The 27,632-nt window shown below is 42.5% G+C and overlaps 1 protein-coding gene across 2 annotated transcripts in view; it reads right to left on the bottom strand.

Moving 5' to 3' along the window:
• Positions 1-23,191: 23,191 nt before the first annotated feature.
• LOC311034243 (carnosine synthase 1-like) overlaps positions 23,192-27,632 on the bottom strand; it is a 52,042-nt gene continuing 47,601 nt past the window's right edge. For both annotated transcript variants that reach the window (XM_084042069.1, XM_084042070.1), the window contains 2 exons: positions 26,714-27,187; positions 23,192-24,710 (listed from right to left, as the gene is read on the bottom strand). In XM_084042069.1, the coding sequence (XP_083898195.1) occupies positions 23,517-24,710; positions 26,714-27,187 (1,668 nt within the window). In that variant the 3' untranslated portion in view covers positions 23,192-23,516. The remainder of the gene's footprint in view (positions 24,711-26,713; positions 27,188-27,632) is intronic.

Raw genomic sequence — 27,632 nt, 5'->3', positions numbered from 1 at the left:
CACAAAGCTATGAAAGTACATGCATATCAATAGACAATAGCAGATCTACAAGCTCACACATGGCCTACAAGCTGACAAGTGAGCTTGTAAGCCTACAAGCTCAGAACATGTTGCATTGTGAGCTTGTAGATCTGCCATTTTCAAATAGCCAAAGTTTAAATGGGGCTGAAGTGGTTAATGTATGAAGAAGGTAGTGCACGCACATCCGTTAGGTCCAGGTGCTTAGACAAACAAAGTAATAATGAAAAAGAATAAAGTCTGCACACTGGTGGTTGCAAAAAAGCTCCAGAATGTATTGCTGGTCAACGTTTGGGCCTGTTCAGGCCTTCATCAGGACATATATAGTGGAAAAGGGCATACACAGAGGTTTATATAGGTACTACTATGCAATGATAGGCTCACCCCAATAGGGCAAGTGAGGTCACATGCAGTCAACTCAATCAGGAGGTTGGCTAATGCATAAAGTCAAGAATGTCTGGAGATAAACAGTGTGTACCCATCCCAAGATCCAAGAATAGCAATAAACAACAATACATTTAAAGTTTTTAAACAGGGTCTAAATAATGAGGGGGATCGCCACTAAATCCCTCAACAAAGTATCATAATAATCTCAGGGAGATAAACAAAACAACGTCAGCTTTAAGAGCGTACTCTATTACAGGTGTTCTGAAGGTGTGTAAAAACACTAATAGACAGAAGACAAGTAAAAGGCTAGACGATTGTATAACGGAACAAGAGAACTGCTAATGAAGGCCAAGGCTCAAGAAAAACCTGAAAGGTCCCTGTAATTATCCATAAAAAACATGTCCTATACTGCTGCACCAGGAGGAAGGAAATCCTGTCACCAGCTCCCTATGGAAGATCACAAAAAGAGAAAGGAGAAAGTAAGTCACTGCACCACATACACATACAAATATTATAAAGGCCTTTTAGGCAATGGCAAATAATTCAACATTAAGAGTATTAAAAAGTAATAAGGGGTAAAGACCCAAGTATAATCAGAAGAGGGGAACCTAAAATATTTAAATAGGCCTAATATCAAAAGATTCATTTAAACCTCTTTTTACTGTGTCCAGAGTGGAAATCCAAAAAGCTTCCCTTTTGATGAGCAAACAATCAATGTCTCCCCCTCTGGGTGGCAATGTGACACGCTCAATGCCTATATATTTCAGTGAAGAAATGCAGTGTTGGGCTTGATGAAAATGTGCTGCCACAGGATTCCTAAAATCCTTATTTTTAATGTCACTCCTGTGTTCTGAGATCCTTGTTTTCAGGGGTCTTAATGTTTTGCCAATATAAGCAAGCCCACACACATTTGATCATGTAGAATATGATATTGGGTGTGGTGCAACTGATGACGCCTCTGATCTTAAAACATTTACCTGTAACAGGGCGATTAAAAGTGTGACATTTATAAGTAAAACTGCATTGAGCGCATCTGCCGCATTTGTAATTGCCATCTGGAATGTTACTAAGAAAATGTGTGGGAGTTGCCTGACGTAAGTGTGACCTAACCGGTAGGTTCCTCAAATTTGGTGGTCTTTTGTACACAATACGGGGAGGGACTGCAAAAGACTTGCCAAGAATTGGGTCAGAGTTCAAAATGTACCAATGCCTCCTGATCAGTTTTTCAAAATGGTGACCCAGAGGAGAATATTGAACAAAACACTTGATGTGTTTTTCAGTTCTGTCTGTTCTCTCTTTGGGTTTTAAACATTCCAGTTGAGTACAACTGTTGAATTGATCTGCAGCAGGTTGAATCCATTGTACTGGATAGCCACGCTGTTTGAAACGACACTCTAGGTCTTTAGAATGTACCTGGAAAGAGTCATCTTGACTACAAATCCTGCGGATTCTTTTGAATTGGCCCATGGGGATACCTTTTTTTAAGGGTGTGGGATGATAACTGTCACCATGTAGTAGGGCATTACGATCAGTGGGCTTTCTGTACAAATTCATATTTAAAGTGTTGTTTTCTTTGATGACCAGGATGTCAAGGAAATTCATACTATTCTGATCAGAGGATATGGTAAATTTCAAAAACTGAATACTGTAGTTAAGGAGAACATGAAAGGCTGTCAGCTCAGTAGGGGACCCAGTCCAAATCAGAAAAACATCATCAATGTAGCGCTTCCATAACGGTATGTGTGGCAGGAACAGATTGCAATTCGGATTCAAAATGAGATTGGCTTCAAGTAGCCCAACATAGAGGTTGGCATAATTTGGGGCCATTTTACTTCCCATAGCTGTGCCACATTTTTGTAAATAAAACTCGTTCTCAAACAAGAAAAAGTTTTTTGTGAGTACTACTTCAGTGAGCTCTTTGATACATGTAGTACTCGGTATGCACTCTGTCCTCTGGTTAAGAAAAAAATCAATAGACTCTCTACATCGAGTGTGACTAATAGTGAGTCGTTTGTTACAGTTTCTATAGTTTGTAGAACCTGAATGAAATCGCTTGAGTCTCTCCCAAGAAAATGTCCATATGCTAACATTATATAGTTAGATCTAAAAGGTTTTGATTTGCACATGTGTCATGTTATGTTAAACAAACCTTGCAGTAGTGCAGTCTGGGACGGTCCCCTCAGGCCACAGCTGTGTTGGCCAAGATATCAGATCCAGTGTACAGCCACGCCACAGCTGAAAATTTCAAGCAAAAATACTGTATTTTAGATACAAATATATATATATATATATATATATATATATATATATATATATGTCACTATATAAATATAGTGACATAGCAGATCTACAAGCTCACAAGTTATCTACAAGCTGACAAGTGAGCTTGTCGATCGGCTATTTAAAATAAGGCAACAAGTTTACAGTGAGCTTGTAGATCTATTATTTTCCAAACATTAAACTCACAGTGAGCTTGTAGATTCATTTAAACCTCTTTTTACTGTGTCCAGAGTGGAAATCCAAAAAGCTTCCCTTTTGAGGAGCAAACAATCAATGTCTCCCCCTCTGGGTGGCAATGTGACACGCTCAATGCCTATATATTTCAGTGAAGAAATGCAGTGTTGGGCTTGATGAAAATGTGCTGCCACAGGATTCCTAAAATCCTTATTTCTAATGTCACTCCTGTGTTCTGAGATCCTTGTTTTCAGGGGTCTTAATGTTTTGCCAATATAAGCAAGCCCACACACATTTGATCATGTAGATGATATTGGGTGTGGTGCAACTGATGACGCCTCTGATCTTAAAACATTTACCTGTAACAGGGCGATTAAAAGTGTGACATTTATAAGTAAAACTGCATTGAGCGCATCTGCCGCATTTGTAATTGCCATCTGGAATGTTACTAAGAAAATGTGTGGGAGTTGCCTGACGTAAGTGTGACCTAACCGGTAGGTTCCTCAAATTTGGTGGTCTTTTGTACACAATACAGGGAGGGACTGCAAAAGACTTGCCAAGAATTGGGTCAGAGTTCAAAATGTACCAATGCCTCCTGATCAGTTTTTCAAAATGGTGACCCAGAGGAGAATATTGAACAAAACACTTGATGTGTTTTTCAGTTCTGTCTGTTCTCTCTTTGGGTTTTAAACATTCCAGTTGAGTACAACTGTTGAATTGATCTGCAGCAGGTTGAATCCATTGTACTGGATAGCCACGCTGTTTAAAACGACACTCTAGGTCTTTAGAATGTACCTGGAAAGAGTCATCTTGACTACAAATCCTGCGGATTCTTTTGAATTGGCCCATGGGGATACCTTTTTTTAAGGGTGTGGGATGATAACTGTCACCATGTAGTAGGGCATTACGATCAGTGGGCTTTCTGTACAAATTCATATTTAAAGTGTTGTTTTCTTTGATGACCAGGATGTCAAGGAAATTCATACTATTCTGATCAGAGGATATGGTAAATTTCAAAAACTGACTACTGTAGTTAAGGAGAACATGAAAGGCTGTCAGCTCAGTAGGGGACCCAGTCCAAATCAGAAAAACATCATCAATGTAGCGCTTCCATAACGGTATGTGTGGCAGGAACGGATTGCAATTCGGATTCAAAATGAGATTGGCTTCAAGTAGCCCAACATAGAGGTTGGCATAATTTGGGGCCATTTTACTTCCCATAGCTGTGCCACATTTTTGTAAATAAAACTCGTTCTCAAACAAGAAAAAGTTTTTTGTGAGTACTACTTCAGTGAGCTCTTTGATACATGTAGTACTCGGTATGCACTCTGTCCTCTGGTTAAGAAAAAAATCAATAGACTCTCTACATCGAGTGTGACTAATAGTGAGTCGTTTGTTACAGTTTCTATAGTTTGTAGAACCTGAATGAAATCGCTTGAGTCTCTCCCAAGAAAATGTCCATATGCTAACATTAGATAGTTAGATCTAAAAGGTTTTGATTTGCACATGTGTCATGTTATGTTAAACAAACCTTGCAGTAGTGCAGTCTGGGACGGTCCCCTCAGGCCACAGCTGTGTTGGCCAAGATATCAGATCCGGTGTACAGCCACGCCACAGCTGAGAATTTCAAGCAAAAATACTGTATTTTAGATACAAATATATATATATATGTCACTATATAAATATAGTGACAATAGCAGATCTACAAGCTCACAAGTTATCTACAAGCTGACAAGTGAGCTCGTCGATCGGCTATTTAAAATAAGGCAACAAGTTTACAGTGAGCTTGTAGATCTATTATTTTCCAAACATTAAACTCACAGTGAGCTTGTAGATATGGAGAGAAGGAGAGAAGTGGAGAGGAGAGGAGGGGAGGGGAGAGGAGAGCATTAGACCACAAACCCCCATAACCTACATTTTTAATTCCAAACTTTTACTTGTAACAGAGTACTTCTGCATTGGAGTAGTGATACTTTTACTTAAGTAAAACATTTGAGTACTTCTCTATGTTCTAAGTCTATGTTCTGTGGCACAGTGATGTCTGACGACACAATAATCAGCATCATATTCATAGATAATGGACAGTGGACAAAACAAGGGACTTACGAAGAACATAACCTGTAATATTTCTGGATGGCCACCAGAGGGTGCCCAGAGACTGACCTTTGTTATCACTCCAAAAGCAGGACATAGTTGACCTAGTATTTGACCTCAAGACAATGTCAATAAGCCAACATTAGATAGTTACGCACCTTGCAGTAGGTCTGGGATGGTGTGTCTGTCACCTGGGTCCGCAGCAGGAGCTGTAAAAAAAATACAATACAATATTTTAGACACAAAGCTATGAAAGTACATGCATATCAATAGACAATAGCAGATCTACAAGCTCACAAGTGGCCTACAAGCTGACAAGTGAGCTTGTAAGCCTACAAGCTCAGAACATGTTGCATTGTGAGCTTGTAGATCTGCCATTTTCAAATAGCCAAAGTTTAAATGGGGCTGAAGTGGTTAATGTATGAAGAAGGTAGTGCACGCACATCCGTTAGGTCCAGGTGCTTAGACAAACAAAGTAATAATGAAAAAGAATAAAGTCTGCACACTGGTGGTTGCAAAAAAGCTCCAGAATGTATTGCTGGTCAACGTTTCGGCCTGTTCAGGCCTTCATCAGGACATATATAGTGGAAAAGGGCATACACAGAGGTTTATATAGGTACTACTATGCAATGATAGGCTCACCCCAATAGGGCAAGTGAGGTCACATGCAGTCAACTCAATCAGGAGGTTGGCTAATGCATATTTTTAATGTCACTCCTGTGTTCTGAGATCCTTGTTTTCAGGGGTCTTAATGTTTTGCCAATATAAGCAAGCCCACACACATTTGATAATGTAGATGATATTGGGTGTGGTGCAACTGATGACGCCTCTGATCTTAAAACATGTACCTGTAACAGGGCGATTAAAAGTGTGACATTTATAAGTAAAACTGCATTGAGCGCATCTGCCGCATTTGTAATTGCCATCTGGAATGTTACTAAGAAAATGTGTGGGAGTTGCCTGACGTAAGTGTGACCTAACCGGTAGGTTCCTCAAATGTGGTGGTCTTTTGTACACAATACGGGGAGGGACTGCAAAAGACTTGCCAAGAATTGGGTCAGAGTTCAAAATGTACCAATGCCTCCTGATCAGTTTTTCAAAATGGTGACCCAGAGGAGAATATTGAACAAAACACTTGATGTGTTTTTCAGTTCTGTCTGTTCTCTCTTTGGGTTTTAAACATTCCAGTTGAGTACAACTGTTGAATTGATCTGCAGCAGGTTGAATCCATTGTACTGGATAGCCACGCTGTTTAAAACGACACTCTAGGTCTTTAGAATGTACCTGGAAAGAGTCATCTTGACTACAAATCCTGCGGATTCTTTTGAATTGGCCCATGGGGATACCTTTTTTTAAGGGTGTGGGATGATAACTGTCACCATGTAGTAGGGCATTACGATCAGTGGGCTTTCTGTACAAATTCATATTTAAAGTGTTGTTTTCTTTGATGACCAGGATGTCAAGGAAATTCATACTATTCTGATCAGAGGATATGGTAAATTTCAAAAACTGACTACTGTAGTTAAGGAGAACATGAAAGGCTGTCAGCTCAGTAGGGGACCCAGTCCAAATCAGAAAAACATCATCAATGTAGCGCTTCCATAACTGCATGTGTGGCAGGAACGGATTGCAATTCGGATTCAAAATGAGATTGGCTTCAAGTAGCCCAACATAGAGGTTGGCATAATTTGGGGCAATTTTACTTCCCATAGCTGTGCCACATTTTTGTAAATAAAACTCGTTCTCAAACAAGAAAAAGTTTTTTGTGAGTACTACTTCAGTGAGCTCTTTGATACATGTAGTACTCGGTATGCACTCTGTCCTCTGGTTAAGAAAAAAATCAATAGACTCTCTACATCGAGTGTGACTAATAGTGAGTCGTTTGTTACAGTTTCTATAGTTTGTAGAACCTGAATGAAATCGCTTGAGTCTCTCCCAAGAAAATGTCCATATGCTAACATTATATAGTTAGATCTAAAAGGTTTTGATTTGCACATGTGTCATGTTATGTTAAACAAACCTTGCAGTAGTGCAGTCTGGGACGGTCCCCTCAGGCCACAGCTGTGTTGGCCAAGATATCAGATCCAGTGTACAGCCACGCCACAGCTGAAAATTTCAAGCAAAAATACTGTATTTTAGATACAAATATATATATATATGTCACTATATAAATATAGTGACAATAGCAGATCTACAAGCTCACAAGTTACCTACAAGCTGACAAGTGAGCTTGTAAGCCTACAAGCTCAGAACATGTTGCATTGTGAGCTTGTAGATCTGCCATTTTCAAATAGCCAAAGTTTAAATGGGGCTGAAGTGGCTAATGTATGAAGAAGGTAGTGCACGCACATCCGTTAGGTCCAGGTGCTTAGACAAACAAAGTAATAATGAAAAAGAATAAAGTCTGCACACTGGTGGTTGCAAAAAAGCTCCAGAATGTATTGCTGGTCAACGTTTCGGCCTGTTCAGGCCTTCATCAGGACATATATAGTGGAAAAGGGCATACACAGAGGTTTATATAGGTACTACTATGCAATGATAGGCTCACCCCAATAGGGCAAGTGAGGTCACATGCAGTCAACTCAATCAGGAGGTTGGCTAATGCATAAAGTCAAGAATGTCTGGAGATAAACAGTGTGTACCCATCCCAAGATCCAAGAATAGCAATAAACAACAATACATTTAAAGTTTTTAAACAGGGTCTAAATAATAAGGGGGATCGCCACTAAATCCCTCAACAAAGTATCATAATAATCTCAGGGAGATAAACAAAACAACGTCAGCTCTAAGAGCGTACTCTATTACAGGTGTTCTGAAGGTGTGTAAAAACACTAATAGACAGAAGACAAGTAAAAGGCTAGACGATTGTATAACGGAACAAGAGAACTGCTAATGAAGGCCAAGGCTCAAGAAAAACCTGAAAGGTCCCTGTAATTATCCATAAAAAACATGTCCTATACTGCTGCACCAGGAGGAAGGAAATCCTGTCACCAGCTCCCTATGGAAGATCACAAAAAGAGAAAGGAGAAAGTAAGTCACTGCACCACATACACATACAAATATTATAAAGGCCTTTTAGGCAATGGCAAATAATTCAACATTAAGAGTATTAAAAAGTAATAAGGGGTAAAGACCCAAGTATAATCAGAAGAGGGGAACCTAAAATATTTAAATAGGCCTAATATCAAAAGATTCATTTAAACCTCTTTTTACTGTGTCCAGAGTGGAAATCCAAAAAGCTTCCCTTTTGAGGAGCAAACAATCAATGTCTCCCCCTCTGGGTGGCAATGTGACACGCTCAATGCCTATATATTTCAGTGAAGAAATGCAGTGTTGGGCTTGATGAAAATGTGCTGCCACAGGATTCCTAAAATCCTTATTTCTAATGTCACTCCTGTGTTCTGAGATCCTTGTTTTCAGGGGTCTTAATGTTTTGCCAATATAAGCAAGCCCACACACATTTGATCATGTAGATCAGTGTTTCTCAAATGGGGGTACATGTACCCCTAGGGGTACTCGGAGGGACTATAGGGGGTACGTGAAAGAAAGTGGAAAATGAAAGAACGAAAAAAAGATTATGTTTAACTAAAGAAACTTTGTGTGAACCTAATGATCGGTAAAGTTTTAAACCAAACAAAATCAAAAACTTTATAGCACAACTGTTACTGAGTAGCTATAAAGTAATACTTATTTGCACCACATACATCAACATTTGATTTTTGGTGTCAATATTTTCTATGTATGCAGTAGTCTTATAAATGGGGTACTTGGATTCAGAAAGCAGGCAAAGGGGGTACAGAAGTCAAAAAAGTTTGAGAAACACTGATGTAGATGATATTGGGTGTGGTGCAACTGATGACGCCTCTGATCTTAAAACATTTACCTGTAACAGGGCGATTAAAAGTGTGACATTTATAAGTAAAACTGCATTGAGCGCATCTGCCGCATTTGTAATTGCCATCTGGAATGTTACTAAGAAAATGTGTGGGAGTTGCCTGACGTAAGTGTGACCTAACCGGTAGGTTCCTCAAATTTGGTGGTCTTTTGTACACAATACGGGGAGGGACTGCAAAAGACTTGCCAAGAATTGGGTCAGAGTTCAAAATGTACCAATGCCTCCTGATCAGTTTTTCAAAATGGTGACCCAGAGGAGAATATTGAACAAAACACTTGATGTGTTTTTCAGTTCTGTCTGTTCTCTCTTTGGGTTTTAAACATTCCAGTTGAGTACAACTGTTGAATTGATCTGCAGCAGGTTGAATCCATTGTACTGGATAGCCACGCTGTTTAAAACGACACTCTAGGTCTTTAGAATGTACCTGGAAAGAGTCATCTTGACTACAAATCCTGCGGATTCTTTTGAATTGGCCCATGGGGATACCTTTTTTTAAGGGTGTGGGATGATAACTGTCACCATGTAGTAGGGCATTACGATCAGTGGGCTTTCTGTACAAATTCATATTTAAAGTGTTGTTTTCTTTGATGACCAGGATGTCAAGGAAATTCATACTATTCTGATCAGAGGATATGGTAAATTTCAAAAACTGACTACTGTAGTTAAGGAAAACATGAAAGGCTGTCAGCTCAGTAGGGGACCCAGTCCAAATCAGAAAAACATCATCAATGTAGCGCTTCCATAACGGTATGTGTGACAGGAACGGATTGCAATTCGGATTCAAAATGAGATTCGCTTCAAGTAGCCCAACATAGAGGTTGGCATAATTTGGGGCCATTTTACTTCCCATAGCTGTGCCACATTTTTGTAAATAAAACTCGTTCTCAAACAAGAAAAAGTTTTTTGTGAGTACTACTTCAGTGAGCTCTTTGATACATGTAGTACTCGGTATGCACTCTGTCCTCTGGTTAAGAAAAAAATCAATAGACTCTCTACATCGAGTGTGACTAATAGTGAGTCGTTTGTTACAGTTTCTAAAGTTTGTAGAACCTGAATGAAATCGCTTGAGTCTCTCCCAAGAAAATGTCCATGTGCTAACATTAGATAGGTAGATCTAAAAGGTTTTGATTTGCACATGTGTCATGTTATGTTAAACAAACCTTGCAGTAGTGCAGTCTGGGACGGTCCCCTCAGGCCACAGCTGTGTTGGCCAAGATATCAGATACAGTGTACAGCCACGCCACAGCTGAACATTTCAAGCAAAAATACTGTATTTTAGACACAAATATATATTTGTCACTATATAAATATAGTGACAATAGCAGATCTACAAGCTCACAAGTTATCTACAAGCTGACAAGTGAGCTTGTCGATCGGCTATTTAAAATAAGGCAACAAGTTTACAGTGAGCTTGTAGATCTATTATTTTCCAAACATTAAACTCACAGTGAGCTTGTAGATATGGAGAGAAGGAGAGAAGAGGAGAGGAGAGGAGGGGAGGGGAGAATAGGGGAGAGGAGAGAAGAGACTAATACACTGGTTCTCAACCTTTTCAGGCTGCGACCCCCCAAAATAATCATATTTGAACTCCCCCCCCAAAAGCACTTTAGGGGTTGTGGCATTACGTTTAGTTTGACTTGGTTCCACAGATAAATATTGTGAGGCGTTGTGAGCTTGTAGATCTGCTATTTTCTTAGATGATTTTAGATAAGAGCCTATCTAATGAATCATGCAGTGGCTATATTTTCAACACAAATGCGCGCTGCTTCGATGCGAGAGTGTGTTGCGTGCAGTGGTGGAAAGTAACCAAGTACTGTACTTAAGTACAATTTTGAGGTATTTGTACTTTACTTGAGTATTTCCAATTTTCAGTACTTTTACTTCTACTCCACTACATCTCAGAGGCAAATATTGTACTTTTACTCCACTACAATTATTTGAAAACTTTAGTTACTAGTTACTTTTCAGATATAAATGATGATATTATGAAACATACATTAACCACTTTAGCCCTATTTTACACATAGGCTATTTGAAAATAGCCGATCTACAAGCTCACAACGGGCGACGTGTTGTGAGCTTGTAGATCTGCTATTTTCAAACATTTTTGTACTTTTACTTTTGGTACTTTAAGTACATTCTGATTAACCTCGCGTCACCAGTCTTTCCACCTCGGAGGACATTCTGATACCAATACTTTTGTACTTTTACTCAAGTACATTTTTAATTCCAAACTTTTACTTGTAACAGAGTACTTCTGCATTGGAGTAGTGATACTTTTACTTAAGTAAAACGACGGAGCCAGCTAGCCGCTAAACATTAGCGTAAGTCGGTGTTGCCAGATCGACCTTAAGAAAGAAGCAGCAAGTCTATACAAAGAAGCCCAAAATAAGCAAATATAAGGGGCAGGTCAGTCAAACTTTATGCCATGGGCCCCCAAGATTTACAAGCTACTTTACAGAAAAAAAGGAAGCCCATTCGCTTATAATTACAGATTTGGCAACACTGGACTCTGGACTGCGCTGAGAGCAGCCACAACACACACACACACACACACACACACACACACACACACACACACACACACACACACACACACACACACACACACACGTAACAGTAGCCTGAAACAAACGCAACCTGGCGATTGAACTTAATTCATTTAAGGCCCGTACATGTACATAAACGTTCAAATTTCAAATATAAAGTTCTTAACTCATGGCCACGGATGTGATAATTCTGTTCGAGCCCTCAGAAGTAACCGTATATTCAGTATTGTTCAATAAAAAGCATTTTAATCCAATCGGTGGCCATTTTCTCAGCATGTCCGCCATGCTTTCAACTGCATTACCCATCGGTTGGTAGGTGTACTGCACTCTGATAGAGTGTCCTAACTATGAGCAAATGGCCACCGATCGGATTAAGATGCGTTTTTATTGAACAATACGGAAGATACGGCTACTTCTGAGGGCCCGTACATAATTATAACATCCGTGGCCATGGGGTAAAAACTGTGTTTGAAATCTGAACGTTCATGTAGTCCAAAAAAGGCGGGGAAAAATAAAAATAAAGTAATAAAGGCGGGAAAAAAGTATATATCAAGTAATATTACTCACCTCAGACAAAAGACGACGAATTTAAAGTAGATCAGTGATATATGAACCGAAATCAAGTAGAACAGTTTCCAATAGTAATCTATCATCGACCGGAGAGACCTAGTATCGAGCGACCTAGCATCCGCTGTAAACCTTGAGAACTGAGCCGAGCTCTGCAAGAACGGTGGATTTAAGGGGCGGGACAAAACAACAAGGGCTGTGATTGGTCTGACAAGCAGACATGCGTACATGCGAGAGGGCATCCCCGGGAATGCCCTCTCGCGTGTGCGCAAGCACAGCCCCCCCCCCCCGCCCACACACACACGCTGTTACACGCACGCACATGCGCACACACCCAAACAACTCTATGACGTGCACACACAAACACGACACGAACACGACACAAGCCCCGCCCCCCTTCCCTACACACACACACACACACACACACACACACTATTACAAGCACGCACATGCGCACAAACCAAAAATAGGTACATTTGTTTTCAATGCAAACGTCATTTCACTAATTTAAAAGTTAAAGAGAAGAAGTTAGCGAAATATATAACAGCAATAATAATAATAATAATAATAGACATACACTGTAATATTTATTTAACTATGAATATCAATGAATCAATTATATCAATACTGCAATTGTAGAACTGTTACAAGTACAAGTCTGGTAATGAAAATGTACTTGAGTAAAAGTACAAAAGTATCGGCATCAAAATATACTTAAAGTGTGGTAGATTGTTGATAGTACATTCTTCTCAGTTAGTAAAGTATGTTTACTAATGGCAGTGGATATGAATGAATATATTAATCTATTATTTGAATAGCTTGAATGCACAACATGGTACGTATGTCTATACATATGAAACACAATGTTATACATTATACCAGGGATCTTCAACAAGGGGTCCGGGACCCCTAGGGGGTCCTCAGAGTTACTACAGGGGTCCGCCAAATCTTTGTGTGATATGATTTTTCTTTTTTTATATTAACCACTTGAACCCTAGCATCCCTTTTCTGAGGAGAACTTTAGCCAAAAATAGCCGATCTACAAGCTGACAACGCCTCGCACTAAGAGTTATAGGTGTAGAGGGAGAAAAGAGCAGCAAAAGTATATCTGAAACACCATTCTATACAATATAGAGGGGGTCCCTGCTTCATCTCTCTCTCTCAGCTAGGGGGTCCTTGGCCTGAAAACGTTGAAGACCCCTGCATTATACAATATATGCTGTACCACCCCCCAACGGGGGTCCCTGGCCTGAAAACGTTTAAGACCCCTATGACTGCCACATTTCTGTGCCCTTGTATTAGGTGTTACAGTGAATAATAAATCTACAGAATGAATATATGCTTCCAAAAAAGATGCACACCTTAAAGGATTTGTCTCTCAATGATCAAGTTATTTGAAACTTGTCCGCCATCTTATCATATAATGTAATCATCCAACTATATTACATCTATGGTCTTGTATAAGATCATCCTGAACATTCCTCAAAGCCCCTTTGTTTAACTCATCACCCTATATCGGTTACATTCATCAAACAGGTGGTATACCTAGTTTGTGTAATCTGAATCAGAACAGAAAGTCAAGACTAGTGTATAAATTATGTTAACACACATTGTAAGCACACAATCACACACAAACCTGAAAATAAGTATATTTAAAACCAAATCTTATCAGATGGGGGTCTGTGGACAAATACATGTTAATCTGCGGGTCCTTTTGTCGAAGCAGAAGCAGTACTCCCTGTCATTGTCGAGAAGGTGAAGGTGGAAAACGAAGAAGACTACGTCCTCACACTCTATGGGAAATGAAATCACTGAGTCTGAAGGGACAGCAGTTACATAAAGAATCTTTATTTATATTTCTAAAGTTACAATTGTGTCCTTTCACCAGACTCCCATGAACTACCAAAACACAAAGTACAAAGTAACCAATAACGAAAATCATACCAAACATTAAAAACACTTACAATCAGCCCATCGTAACTGAAATAAAGAAAGTACAAATAGTCAAGGGAACCAATAAACTCTTGTGCTCTGCTGGGGTGCTGGGGGGAATAGCCGAGAGCTGGCTACAGCTCCTCTTTATAGTGTCAGGCTCTAATCACACATGAGCTGAGAAGGGGAGTGACAGGTGTCTAGCCAAGACCAGGTCAGCATAGACACTAGGACAAATAAGCATTATTGAACACATAAGCATAGAAAGACTGTAGACTGAGGTGTTAATATTTGGAATCAACATATGCTTTATCGAGAGTGAGAGCTACTGTGATACTTCTTAGCTGTTGAATTTGAATCACTCTGCTGGGACGTGCATGACAGATTTCAGTGAAGTGATTTCAGTGACCGGCTCAATTATCGCTTCTAATAAACCTTTAAGTTATCTCAGTTGACCGTTCAAATGCACTTTTATAGACAATTGACACACATTCAGTAAACAAAAACATCTATGATGCACAAACTTGGACACATCATCAGTGTTCTTTCCTGGACTCACTGGGTGTTTCGGGTCTTGCAACACTCCAGGCGACCCGACCGAGGCTAATCAGACCCCGGCCTGTGTCAAGTGGCATGCTACTGCCCCCACGGTCTCTTAGAGGGGAGGTTTAGAGACAGAGCTAATTGGGGGTTAAGGTGGCTGATGACATATTAGCAGGAGGTGTTGGCGACACTAGGAGGCTCTAGGCACTGTGGGTTGCCTCCGGGCCTGGCTCCTCCTTCATCTGTCCTCCATCTCTCCAGATGTCATCACCCAGTCTGTTCCTGAATGTCATCGGTACTCCCACTCTCAGTTTACAGTAAACAAAAACATCTACTGATGCACAAACTTGGAAACATCATCAGTGTTGTATTCAAACAGTCTTTTTTATTAATTGACCATGCAACACATTCTACCCAGGCATTGAAACAAACTAAAAAGTGCAAGTTCTGAAATCCATGTACATATGCAGCATGCATGCATTGCGTGTGTTTGTGTTTGCGTGTGTGTGTGTGTGTGTGTGTGGGGGGGGGGGGGGGGGGTATTGAGCTCATACCATACCTATGACATGAACTGTCAGGTGCTGTCGCTCCACCCTGAGTTTGAAGTGCTGTCCGTCAAGTGTAGGCCACCTGGTTGTGCCTGAGCTCATAGGAGGGCAGGTGGGAGGCTATCAGCACCTGGGGGAGTGTAAAATAATTTGGGCATCAATTATTTTCAGTTGGTCATGAATTAATATAGCTGCTGCAGGATGCATTAAACCTTAATGCATCCTGCTAAGTCACCCCTTAATGATTAAGTGGTGACTTAACGGTTTCACATGGGGCATCTTTGTATGTGTGCTGTAGCCACATACCATTTTCATTCAGCTGAATGGCGTTGGTCGTCTTGCTGAGCTGGGTGAGCTCGGTCAGGATGGTCATCGACGAGGGTGGGATCTCGCCCACACAGCTGGTCCTAGACACGCAAGAGGACAACGTACACAGTCAAATCCCCAGTGTTCATTCAATTTGTACACCAACTTGTGACCAGGAGATTATTTTTGGGAACTTGGGCGTGGGAGAATATGTAGTTGAGCTCGTTGGCCATGTCAGCTTTTTTTTCTTCACGAAGTGCAAATACACACTTGAACAACACTCAACAGGTCTTCAAGTTGCCCCTTGGTTAGTCGCCTAAGTAGCCTAAGCTTCAAAATTATGATATGTGAAGGGTGGAGGATGACGGGCAGAAAAAGCGCTAGTATATCCTAGGATATACTCACTTCTGAACTGCACAATGCTCCGAGTGTACTCCTAACAGGTTTTTGGGGGGACGATTTTTTTCCACACTTAGTGATTTTTTCGGATTTAACTTTCGTTTCGGTAGGGACAAACCTTCGTTTCGGTAGTGACCCAATGGTGAAAAAAGAAAATGTACTAAGTCCAGAGCTCAATGAATGTTAGGGACCAAAAAAAATGTCACTGCAAAGTACTACCAATCAACTCTAAATTGCCTGAAACGTACTCCTAACAGGTTTTTGGGGGGACGATTTTGGCCTCCACACTTAGTGATTTTTTCGGATTTAACTTTCGTTTCGGTAGTGACCAACTTTCGTTTCGGTAGTGACCCAATGGTGAATTTACTAAGTCCAGAGCTCGATGAATGTTAGGGACCAAAAAAAATGTCACTACAAAGTACTACCAATCAACTCTAAATTGCCTGAAACGTACTCCTAACAGGTTTTTGGGGGGACAATTTTGGCCTCCACACTTAGTGATTTTTTCAGATTTAACTTTCGTTTCGGTAGTGAAAAAGCATTGGTATCAAAAAAGTACTTCAAGTACCAAAAGTAGAAAGTACTCATTATGCAGAATATCCCATTTCAGAAGTTTTGAAATGTATAAAAATCTTTTGAAAATTCAGATCTACAAGCTCACAATGCGTCGCATCACGACGCATTGTGAGCTTGTAGATCTGCTATTTGGCCAAAAAGTAAAAGAGCTGAAGTGGTAAATGTATGTTTTGTAAATCTACAAAGTATCTAAAGTTTTCAAATAATTGAAATGGAGTAAAAGTATAAAACTTAACTCTAAGATCTAGTGGAGTAGAAGTAAAAGTAGGCTTCTGAAAATTGGAAATACTCCAGTAATGCAAAAATACCTCAAAATTGTACTTGTACTAGTTACTTTACACCACTGCTCAAATGTACATTAAGGACAGATTGGAGCTGCTTGATTGGGCTGTAGAGAAACAGATTGACACCAATATCTTTTGGTAAAAACAAAAACTTTTTTTTTTAAAGGTTAAAGCACCATATTTTGATAGTAATAACCCTTACTATAGTGTTTGTTCAGTAACCGGAGTCTGCATGTCTATCCAGCTCTTTAATAAACAGAAAATACATTTTCAGGTAGGTGACAAAATCTCAGCCCATCAGGAGATAGTATCCATTTATCAGCTTCATTTATAGGCCTACAGTGTCCATAGCTGATTGAGCCCGCCTAGGGAGCCAGAGGCCCTGGTTGCCCCAGGTTCCATTCCAGGCCAGGCCAGCATATGTGTCGATGAAATGAAATGTGTCCCTGAGCAAGACTCTTAACCCCTAAATGCTCACAGGTTCTCATTGGAAACAAGACTGCAAGGACTTTCATGAACGACCTGTTAAAAGGAAAAGGAATTATCCTTATCACTTCCAATTTCACTCGTTTAATCTGTATCCTGAACTGATTCTCTGTCTCTGATAAAATTGGTATCAGGTATCAAGTGCCTTAATTAACCCATTCAATCCGGGAACACATCTCTGTCATTCTTAGATTCATTTAGCTATACAAAAAATAAGCGCAGCACCGAGTGGCGTTGAGAACCACTGCTCTAGGTTGATTCATTCCAGGGGTTGTGTTGCTCATCACATACAGTATGGTTCTTCAGCTAATGTAGGCACATCTAATGGTTCTATGTAAGCATCATTTGACAAGGGCTATAATATATATTTTAAATACATGCTGTATAGCGCCAAAGAGGTTTCCCTATTATTACAAGCCAAAGAACCACTTTGTGCTTTTTAGCAGCATTTCTGTTCAGTGTCTATATAGCATCTTTATCTTTACATTACAGAACACAAGCGGTTGTAATGATTTATGTTTTAAATGGATCTATAAATTGAATACAATCTGTCATCTGAAGAACTCTTTACAAAGTCATGATACTGCAGTTCTGCCAAACACACACACAGTCAACGCAACAGAGACACCAAATGACACGTTTATTGGCTTGTTGTATAATATTATGGGATGCAACACTGATGATGTAATGTTTGTAACTTTAATAGATCCTTCTTTTAATCAGACTAATTACCGTTCAGCTGCTGTCCGGATGTGAATAATCTATCCATGACTTTTAAGAGATTGCATTGCGTTGTAAATCCAGAGTTGCAAACTTTAATTGGCGCATTTAGCTGGGTGTTAACATTTGTATGCAACCAGCACAGCATTCATAACACACAACGGTCTCTTAGTTTCTACACGGCCGTGATGATGGCAGGCCTGGGAATGCTCCACATACAGGCCAGGAGAACATCTGCTCTCCTCCTCAGAACAACTGTCTGTCTGACAGAGGACTGAGTCACACAGGACGTCCCGTCAGGTGGTCAGTGTGTGGTCATGTGATTCATTGTGTAGCAATCCATCATTACGGGAAATGACTCTTTTATCAGTCCTATGGTACCTCCAATTTATCAGTTAGATTTTGAAGTGTCTCAATGCAAATGATGTATTTTGAACCAAAAAAAAATACTAAAACCAAACCATGTCATTATATGGTCTCTGTCGAGTGGGAACCTCACGTCTAAAACTGTTACTTTTCAGGATCAAAAAAAGAAAAGAAAAAGGAATTGCAGATCGACAAGCTCGAAACACTTTCGAAACAATTTCGAGCTGGTAGATCTGATATTTAATTGATCAAGTAGGGCATTATTTACGAGAAGAAAAAGAAAAAGAAAAGTTAGAATATGGAGATAAGAGGTTTTTGCCCTACAGCAACGATACGCAAACAGAAAGAGAATGTGAAAATATCAGATCTACAAACTCACAAATGAGGCGCAGTTTACGGAGCTAGTTCAGGCCAGCTAGTTCAGGCCATTTATTAATGTTATTCTTACAGGGAGTGAATGGATTCAGAGCCCTGACGCCAAACTATGCTTCTTTATGCTTCTTATATCTATGCTCAAGCTTGCTCAATAAATATATATTCTAATCCAATTCAAGAGTTGTCTGACTGAACTCACTGCAGGGCGTTGTGCTGGGAGCTTGTAGGCTATATTTTCACTATTCATTGTACAGTGAAGAATACAGGGCTTAAAGGGCAAGACCGCTTTGGTAGAGGTTTGGGTTGTGTAGTTACCTTGACATGATGTAACTCCAAAGGTGGGCAAGAAACAGCTAGAAGGTCCTGGGTTCGATTCCCGCCAGGGACGCTGTGGACGCTGTGGGCGCTGGGGGCGTGTCTTCTCCTCCGCGTCATCAGCGCCCATACCCAGGGTGGGGTTGGTGAAAGGGCCTACTCTGTGTGGAGTTTGCATGTTCTCCCCGTGTCTCCTAGGGTAGTTAATACCCTCACAAAAACATGTAGTAATCCTGGTCACTAAACTCCTCCCCCATGACAGCCGGGGCGCCTGATGGAGGGGAAGGGAACTGGTTGGAATAACGTGTTCCTTCCACGCGCTACGTCCTACCAGGGAAACTCCCCCCTGTCAGGTGACAAGAAGGTCAGTTGGCTCTCATGCATTGAAGGAAGCATGAGCTCGGCCCTGGCCTCCCTGGCTGTGGGGGACTGGTGTAGCGCTGGTGTAGGACTGGTGTAGCGCTGGTGTAGTGCTGGTGTAGCGCCCAGGATCACTTAGGAAATTGGCACCGGGTGAAAAAAATGGGTTACAAAAATGGCGGGATAAAAATTATGAAAAAAAAAAAAAAGAGTGCAGACTGACTGAGGAAAGCAGACTGACTAACTAATCATATGACAGGTGTGGGGAATTGGACAGGTGTGAGGAATTTGCCAAGTCATCAAGCTTAGGCTGGGGTTGGCATGGCAATCATTTGGCTCATTTGGGCCACGGCCAGAGCCTTTTCTCGCGGTTCTGGACAACCGCCTATCCGACCGACTGGACGCCGGGCACCCACTCCCTCACGTCGTCTGCGACACATCTGTCGATCCTCGAGATATGAGAATTACATACGTACATACATACGTACACACATACAGAGACATTTATTGTAAGATATGCATCTACACACAAACACTAATGTTTCACACAGCATCATATTCAGAGTAAAACATTTTGTTTTTATTGTGATTTTTTTTTAAACAGATCTACAAATGAACAGTGTTCATCATTTTGGATTTTTCTTATAATAAAAAAAGAGAGATTCTGGAATTGATCCATTTATTTTTTACATGAAAAATAAAAATAAAAATGGAGAATTGGATTACAAATAAAGAAAATTTAGGGTGAAAATTTGATTTGGATTCTAAACCAAACAACTTGATTATTTCAGTGACAACTAAAATGTGTGTATTCTACCAGCACAGTACAGTGACTGTTGTTTGGGCTACAATGTTCAGATGATTTCAGCCCAATATAAACAACTGAAATATTAACAAACTCCAGCGAATGCCCCCCCCCCCCCCCCCCACATCAATCAATAAAGGTATCCATCTATCTACAAATGATCAACATAAATAATATTGCCCTTATTATTATCATCACCAGTTATTATCAAGGCAGGTTTGTTTTCTAAAGCACATTTCAACATACAGTATTTAAAAAATAAAGGTTATTAAGCTGTTGAAACACGGCACTCTGCATGAGGAAGTCATAACATTCTGCTGTTTTTTTTTTATCACCATCACCACTTTAAACCTAGCCTGGTAAACCCTCCCTCCGGAAATCTCATTTCCATTTGATTTCAGGAGTGAGTCTGGCCTGATTGCCCATTGTGGGAGTTTCTAGCGGAATTAAAAACTAACCGAGCCAATCAGCGTCCTCGATCATTGTTTTGTGATTGACAGCGGGGGTAGGCCAATCAGGTGGAACCAGAGTGGTTCACACGTCATTAATCAATACACCTTTCATACAAGCTGCTCATTAACATCAAAGACAAACCAATTACTCCTGGTGATAATCACTGCAGCCTAAAGTGGCTTAATTGGACATCAAAGGGCCACTTGGACATCAAAGCCACATTACTCCCGCCCATCTCCAGCCCACAGCCAAATTGCCCATATAGGTCTGCAGGCCAGACTCACTCCTGAAATAAAATACAATTGAGATTTCTGGAGGGAGGGTTTACCAGGCTACTTTAAACCTGCATGTCATGAGGGTTGGGATGAGGAACTAGGAATGGGTTCCATCACATTTGGAACTGTTTGCAGAACCAGGTTTTTGTCACACTGTCAGTTTCAACCAGTGGTTCTATAATAACCTTTTCATTTCAAGGACCTCCATAACTCTGAGAGTGTAACAAATGGAACCAAATGGACCCTGTAAGGGTCCATTTGGTTCCATTTGTTACACTCAGAGGGTCACTGGACCCTACTTTGAGAACCACTACAATAATATGTTATGCAATACTGTATTTATGATTGAATTTGAGTTTATCAAAAATTATAATGGAGGCCAAAATGTATTTCCTTTTTTCAAAACATAAGTATCGTTAAAGGGAACCGTTAAGGAATCTGACTGTTAAGACATACTCGTTTAGGAACAGAATCGAGCCCTGCATGTCATTACAGGAACAACACTTCACCCTGCATGTCATTACAGCATTGGTTCTCAAAGTGGGGTCCGGGGACCCCCAGGGGCACTTGAGGGGGTACCAGGGGGTCCCCAGCTAAATGATGGGTGGGAACCAAATGGACCCTAATGGGTCTGTAACTCTGAGAGTGTACAAATGGAACCAAATGGACCCTAACGGGTCCATTTGGTTCCATTTGTACACTCTCAGAGTTACATTAACATTGATTTTACAATATAAATTGGGGTCCCAGGGATAGAAGTGCCATTAAATGGGGGTCCGTAGCCCTAATGCATGTCAAACTGGGGGTCCTTGAAATTAAAATGGTTGAGAATCACTGCTAGAGCTGTAAAAGTCTTCTCTCATGGGGGTCCCTGGCATATATTTTTCAAATGGGGGTCCGCAGGCTAATGAGTTTCAATTTGGGGGTCCTTGACATGAAAAAGTTTGAGAACCACTGCATTACAGGAACAACACTTCACCCTGCATGTCATTACAGGAACAACACTTCACCCTGCATGTCATTACAGGAACAACACTTCACCCTGCATGTCATTACAGGAACAACACTTCACCCTGCATGTCATTACAGGAACAACACTTCACCCTGCATGTCATTACAGGAACAACACTTCACCCTGCATGTCATTACAGGAACAACACTTCACCCTGCATGTCATTACAGGAACAACACTTCACCCTGCATGTCATGACAGGAACAACACTTCACCCTGCATGTCATTACAGGAACAACACTTCACCCTGCATGTCATTACAGGAACAACACTTCACCCTGCATGTCATTACAGGAACAACACTTCACCCTGCATGTCATTACAGGAACAACACTTCAAACATGTTCAAAAAACATCTCTAAAACATTTCTAAACGTTCAAGTAGTTTAACAGATGATCTATGTTTCTATGTTAGCTCGTCTTTAAACATAATATCAAGAGGCTCTATAACGTTGCATAAATTCTTAACCACTTAAACCCCAGCATCTGGTACTCTGGAGAACACATTGGCAGACTAGAAGTATGTTCTCCTCAGAGCAGACGTCTCCACCAGGCCAGGTAGTAGAAGTCAATCCTAAACAATCAGGATTTGAGGCATTTTGTTCAAAACGAGCCACTCCTGCAAACTTAGGTGCCAATGTTAGCCAATCAGAATGGAATATGAAAAATCAGACGATCCGTGTTGATCACATGACTATAGAGATACTGTGTACCAATTTGTGTGATGTTTGGACAAAATCTGTAGGATTAATACCCCAAAAAATGTTTTGCAAAAATCTGTCTCCCCGCTATAACAGGACTATGTGAAAAGGGTGGCATTTCTTCCTCGGCCTAGTGGGAATGTGTGTGCAAAGTTTCACTGCAATTGGACGCTGTGTTCATGATTTGAGACATTTTATTAAAAACGGGCCACTCTGCGCGAGAAAAAAAGGACGCTCTGCTTCCAAATTCTGCCGATTTTCGCCGTTTTTTTTTTTCACTCACGCCGTTTGGTGAACCCCCCAAGGTTGGTGCCCTGTGCTGCGCTGCTTTAATCCGCCAGATTGGGACGTTCACGTTCATATGTTGCACCATTACGGTGCGTTCATCATCGGTGACGAGTGCCTCTAACAGCTGCTGCGTGCAGCGAGCTGCGAGTCGCAGCCTGTCTGTGTGTCAGGATGCGAGGCTCACACAATCACAGCATGCGTCCCCTCCCCCTGCGCCTAATGGCTGTACATGGGGCCGACGCATGCTTTAGCGCAGAGGTCTTCAACAGGGGGTCCAGGACCCCTAGGGGGTCCTCAGAGTTACTACAGGGAGTCCGCCAAATCTTTGTGTGATAGGATTTTTTATTTTACCTTAACATCCCTTTTCTGAGGAGAACTTTAGCCAAAAATAGCCGATCTACAAGCTCACAACGCCTCGCGTTGCGAGGCGTTGTGAGCTTGTAGATCGGCTATTTTTGGCAAAGAGTTATAGGTGTAGAGGGAAAAAAAGAGCAGACCACGTAAACAAAAAAATGTTGAATCTGAAACACAATTTTATACGATATAGAGGGGGTCCCTGCTTCATCTCTCTCTCAGCTAGGGGGTCCTTGGCCTGAAAAGGTTGAAGACCCCTGCTTTAGCGTGATCGTGTGAGTGTGGCTTCAGGAAGTAAATTCCTAGCCTCGATCTCCAGGCTTTTATTTTTTAGTTTTGCTAAAAAATAAAAGCTTGTAAATCTTGGCTGTAGGAGACACTCTACCAGGATACCTCAGAGGGGGAGGGGGGGGGGGGAGTGGGGGGAGTGGGGGGGGGTTTAAGCGGGTTATTATTAACTGAAATGCGACAGGAAGTATGTGAGGTCGTAGCGGGGCGGGCAGTGCAGCCCCAGGCCCTGGCAGAGCGCCAGCAGGCGTCGCCGGGCGTCCCGGCCGCTGCGTTGGTCCCTGACGCCCACGTTGCAGAACGGCTCCTCGTACTCGCCGGCGATCAGCTCGTCGTCCGCCGCCAGCTCGTTGAGCCACAGCGCCCCCTGGCGGTGGAGCCGGCGGAGCCGGGCGGGGCTGGCGGTGGTGCGCAGCGCCCCCAGGTGCTGGGACACCACGCACATCACGCCGGCGAAGTGCCCGCGGGCCGGCAGCGCCGCGGCCGAGGGCAGGCGGGGCCGCACGCCGCACGCCACGGCGAAGGCGGCCAGCAGGATGTCCACGCCGTACAGCTCGCGGATCCAGTCGCGCAGGTAGAAGCCGCCCATGCGGGCGTTGATCTCGATGAGCCGCGGCCCCGCCGCCGTCATCTTCAGCTCGGCGTTGAACACGCCGTCGCGCAGGCCGCAGCCCAGGCAGGCGTGGTGCGCCGCCGCCACCAGCTGGGCGCGCCGGTCGGCCGGCAGGCCCGACGGCATCTGCGCCGCCGTCTCGGTGAAGCCGGGCGCCCGCGTGGGGCCGTTGTCCGACACGAAGGCGCCCTCCAGCCGGCCGTCGAACAGCAGCAGGTCCACGTCGTGCTCCGTGCCGCCCACGTACTCCATGAGCGTCATGGCGTTGCCCCAGCCCAGGCCGATGCCCGGGTAGTCCGTCTCCTCGCGCAGGTCGCCGCCGATGCGCTCCAGGTGCGCCAGGCTCTCCTCCAGGGAGCCCACCTTGCGGACGCCCACGGCACCCGCCCCGTACTCCAGCTTCATCACGGCCGGGTAGCGCACGGCGCCCGCCGCCTTCTGCAGGTCCACCGCCGTCTCCACGTGGATGCAGGGCACGGCGTAGGAGCCGGGGGACGGGGAGAGCAGGGGGACGGACGCACGGAAGGGGGAGGAGGAGCCCGGAGACGAGGAGGAGGAGGGAGGAGGAGGAGGAGGGGAAGGCATCAGGAAGGGGGAGGCGGCCGGTAAGGAGCGAGAGCAGCAGGTCTTCCCCACGTTGTTGAAGAGCCTTCCTGTGTCGAAGTCAGCCAGGACCTTCAGACTGTCTGCTTCCATGTTGTTGTTGTTGTTCACCATCCCCACTCTCTTCATGTTCCTCAGGTCAGCCTGGATCACAACCACAAGCAGCTGTTATTGTAGAGAGAGGCCACTGTGTGACAATTAAAACACATTGAGACCTGAAGCCGATTCTACACGTCTCCTAAATCTCAACTGTTTTCTGAAAAACGTTTGTTTCTATATCAGTGGTGCTCAATCTTTTTCATGTCAAGGTAGTAGTTTGTATTTGGCCGCGGACCCCCATCAAAATATGTTGTTCCAGGGACCCCCAGAAGCAACGATTTGAGTTAAAAATGTTCGCTTTAAAAATATATATATTCAAAGATTTGCACACATTTTCACGATTTTTCAAAAATAGCAGATCTACAAGCTCATAGCGCGGCACTCGGTGCCGCGCTATGAGCTTGTAGATCTGCTATTTTTGAATAGCCAAAGTGTAAAATAATGCTTTTTAGCTCAAATCAAAAAATGACACAGTTCCAGGTCTTAATGGGTTAAAACACATTGAGTGCCATAAACGTAGATCTACGTCTTTTCAACGTCTACTACGTCTTTTTTGTGTGAAAATTCCACAAGATGGCGCTCTAACACAACTTAGGAGTGCTCCCTCGACTCTGCTAGAAGGAATGGACGGATGTGACGTCATCCCAAAAAACGTCTCCTCCGTCCATTCCTATGTTAGGATTTGTAGAAAAACACATCTAGCTCGGATTGTTTTTTTTTGTTGGTGAAAACGAGCCGTTTTCAACGGGCGACAGCAACAAAATGGCCGATCGCGGTAGAAATGTTTCTGTTCCAGTGGATAGACGAGACCCTCCCCCACCCCCCGGACACTTTTAGTTTACATCCGCGTGCGCGTCGTGGTTTCTGGGGGCTCTCCGAAGACCGTCAAAAAGAAGGTAAAAAACGCTGGCACCGTGCGGATGAAGCGGATGCATAGTACCTGGCACTCAATGTGTTACAGTAAATGTTGTGATGCTGACGTAGTGTTGCACATTTTGATTGAGTTTTAGTCATAGTCTTTTGAATCAAATTCCATTTAGTTGGCCTGGGCCGTGGCGTCACGGTCCAGGCACCCTCGGTTGAAATCCCTTAACTGACAGCGTGTCGCGGGTTCGCGTCCCGTTCCCGACGACCTTTGCTGCGTGTCTTCCCCCATCTCTCTCCCCGTTTCCTGTCAGCCTACTTTCACTGTCCCTCTCCAAATAAAGCTATAAAAAGCCCAAAAAAAAATATATTAAAAAAAAAGTCATATTTTAATATAGTCATATTTTAGTCATCTGATTTTTAGCAGCTGCAAAGCTGCTGCTCTACAAACAGGCTGGGTACTAGTCGACACCTAAGCGACACCTGAGTGACACCTAAGTGTCATTGGCTGTCCTGGCTGTCCTTCACTCCTTTAAGCCAATGGCGACACGAATGGGGAGACGTCCCGCCCCCCCCCCCCCCCCGCAGTAACCGTGCTCCACTGCACTCCCCTCATTCACAGACAGTGCACGTTTTACTGCAGCCTCAGGCAGGAGGGTTAGCCTAAATGCTAGCGTGCTTCATTAGACCTAGTTTGCCTATTAAGTTATTATTTGGCCATGTTCACACGGACTTCAATCTTAGCTATTGTTGGGAAGACCCGTGTGGTGTCAAAAAATGTTGCCACCACTTATATAAAAAAAACATTAGAGCGTTTAGCGTCGCAGATTCTGTCACGCTACACTTGGATGCATGCTGAACATAGCAGATCTACAAGCTCACAACGCGTCGCAGCGCGACGCGTTGTGAGCTTGTAGATCGGCTATTTTGACTTGTCTTTTAGTTCTACTGGATCTCTTCTCCACTAGTCCCTCACTAACATTTTAGTCTAGTTTTTATTTGACAAAATTGTCAGTATATTTAGTCTTAGTTTTAGTCATCATAGCTTAGTTTAATTTAGTTTTTAATTTTATGTAGTTTTTATGTAGTTTTTATGTCGTTTTTGTCAGTGAAAAAAGGCAGTCGGACGAACATTTTCCGTCATAGTTTTAGTGGACGAAATCAACACTGTGTGACGGTCCTACCTGGCTATCCGCCTGACCTCCAGGCTCCTGCGCGCTGACAGGCAGGTGGTGCCCGGTGGTCTTCAGAAGCCCCTGCAGATGCTCTGGGTTCCTCAGGGTCTCCTCTGGGTTCCAGGTGGTCTTCAGAAGCCCCTGCAGATGCTCTGGGTTCCTCAGGGTCTCCTCTGGGTTCCTGGAGGTCTTGGTCAGCCCCTGCAGATGCAGGTGGGTGCAGCTCTTCTCCTTGGCGATGCAGATGGCGTCGGGGGGCGGGCCCCTGAGCCCCAGCCTATCGCAGACCAGCGAGGTCAGCACCACGCAGTCGTCCCAGAAGCACACGCAGCCGTCGGGGCGGAGCCCCGAGGACGTCAGCCAATCGCAGATGCGTACGCAGTGCTGGTCGTCGCGGCGATGGTCCGGGAGGTCGGGCAGCGGCAGGAAGTGGTCCACCATCTTGGAGGCGAAGTGGTTGGGGTCGCCGTCCACCAGGAGGAGCTGTTTCACACACAGAAACAGGAATGTTCTGTCTAGACTCTAGTGTTCACATTTATAATTCATATTGTTCATTAATAATGTCATTAATAATGTCATTCATAATATCATTAATAATGTCATTCATAATATCATTAATAATGTCATTAATAATATCATTAATAATGTCATTAATAATATCATTAATAATATCATTAATAATGTCATTAATAATGTCATTAATAATATCATTAATAATGTCATTAATAATGTCATTAATAATATCATTAATAATATCATTAATAATGTCATTAATAATGTCATAAATAATGTCATTAATAATGTCATTCATAATATCATTAATAATGTCATTAATAATGTCATTAATAATGTCATTAATAATAGCATTAATAATAGCATTAATAATGTAATTAATAATATCATTAATAATAGGAGGTTTGACTGACAG

This window comes from Gymnoscopelus microlampas, assembly GCF_963454915.1.
Source record: "Gymnoscopelus microlampas genome assembly, chromosome: 18".
In the NCBI taxonomy this organism is placed as follows: Eukaryota; Metazoa; Chordata; class Actinopteri; order Myctophiformes; family Myctophidae; genus Gymnoscopelus; species Gymnoscopelus microlampas.
The sequence above is the reverse complement of the archived record's forward strand: the minus strand, read 5'-3'. Positions and strand labels throughout refer to the sequence as shown.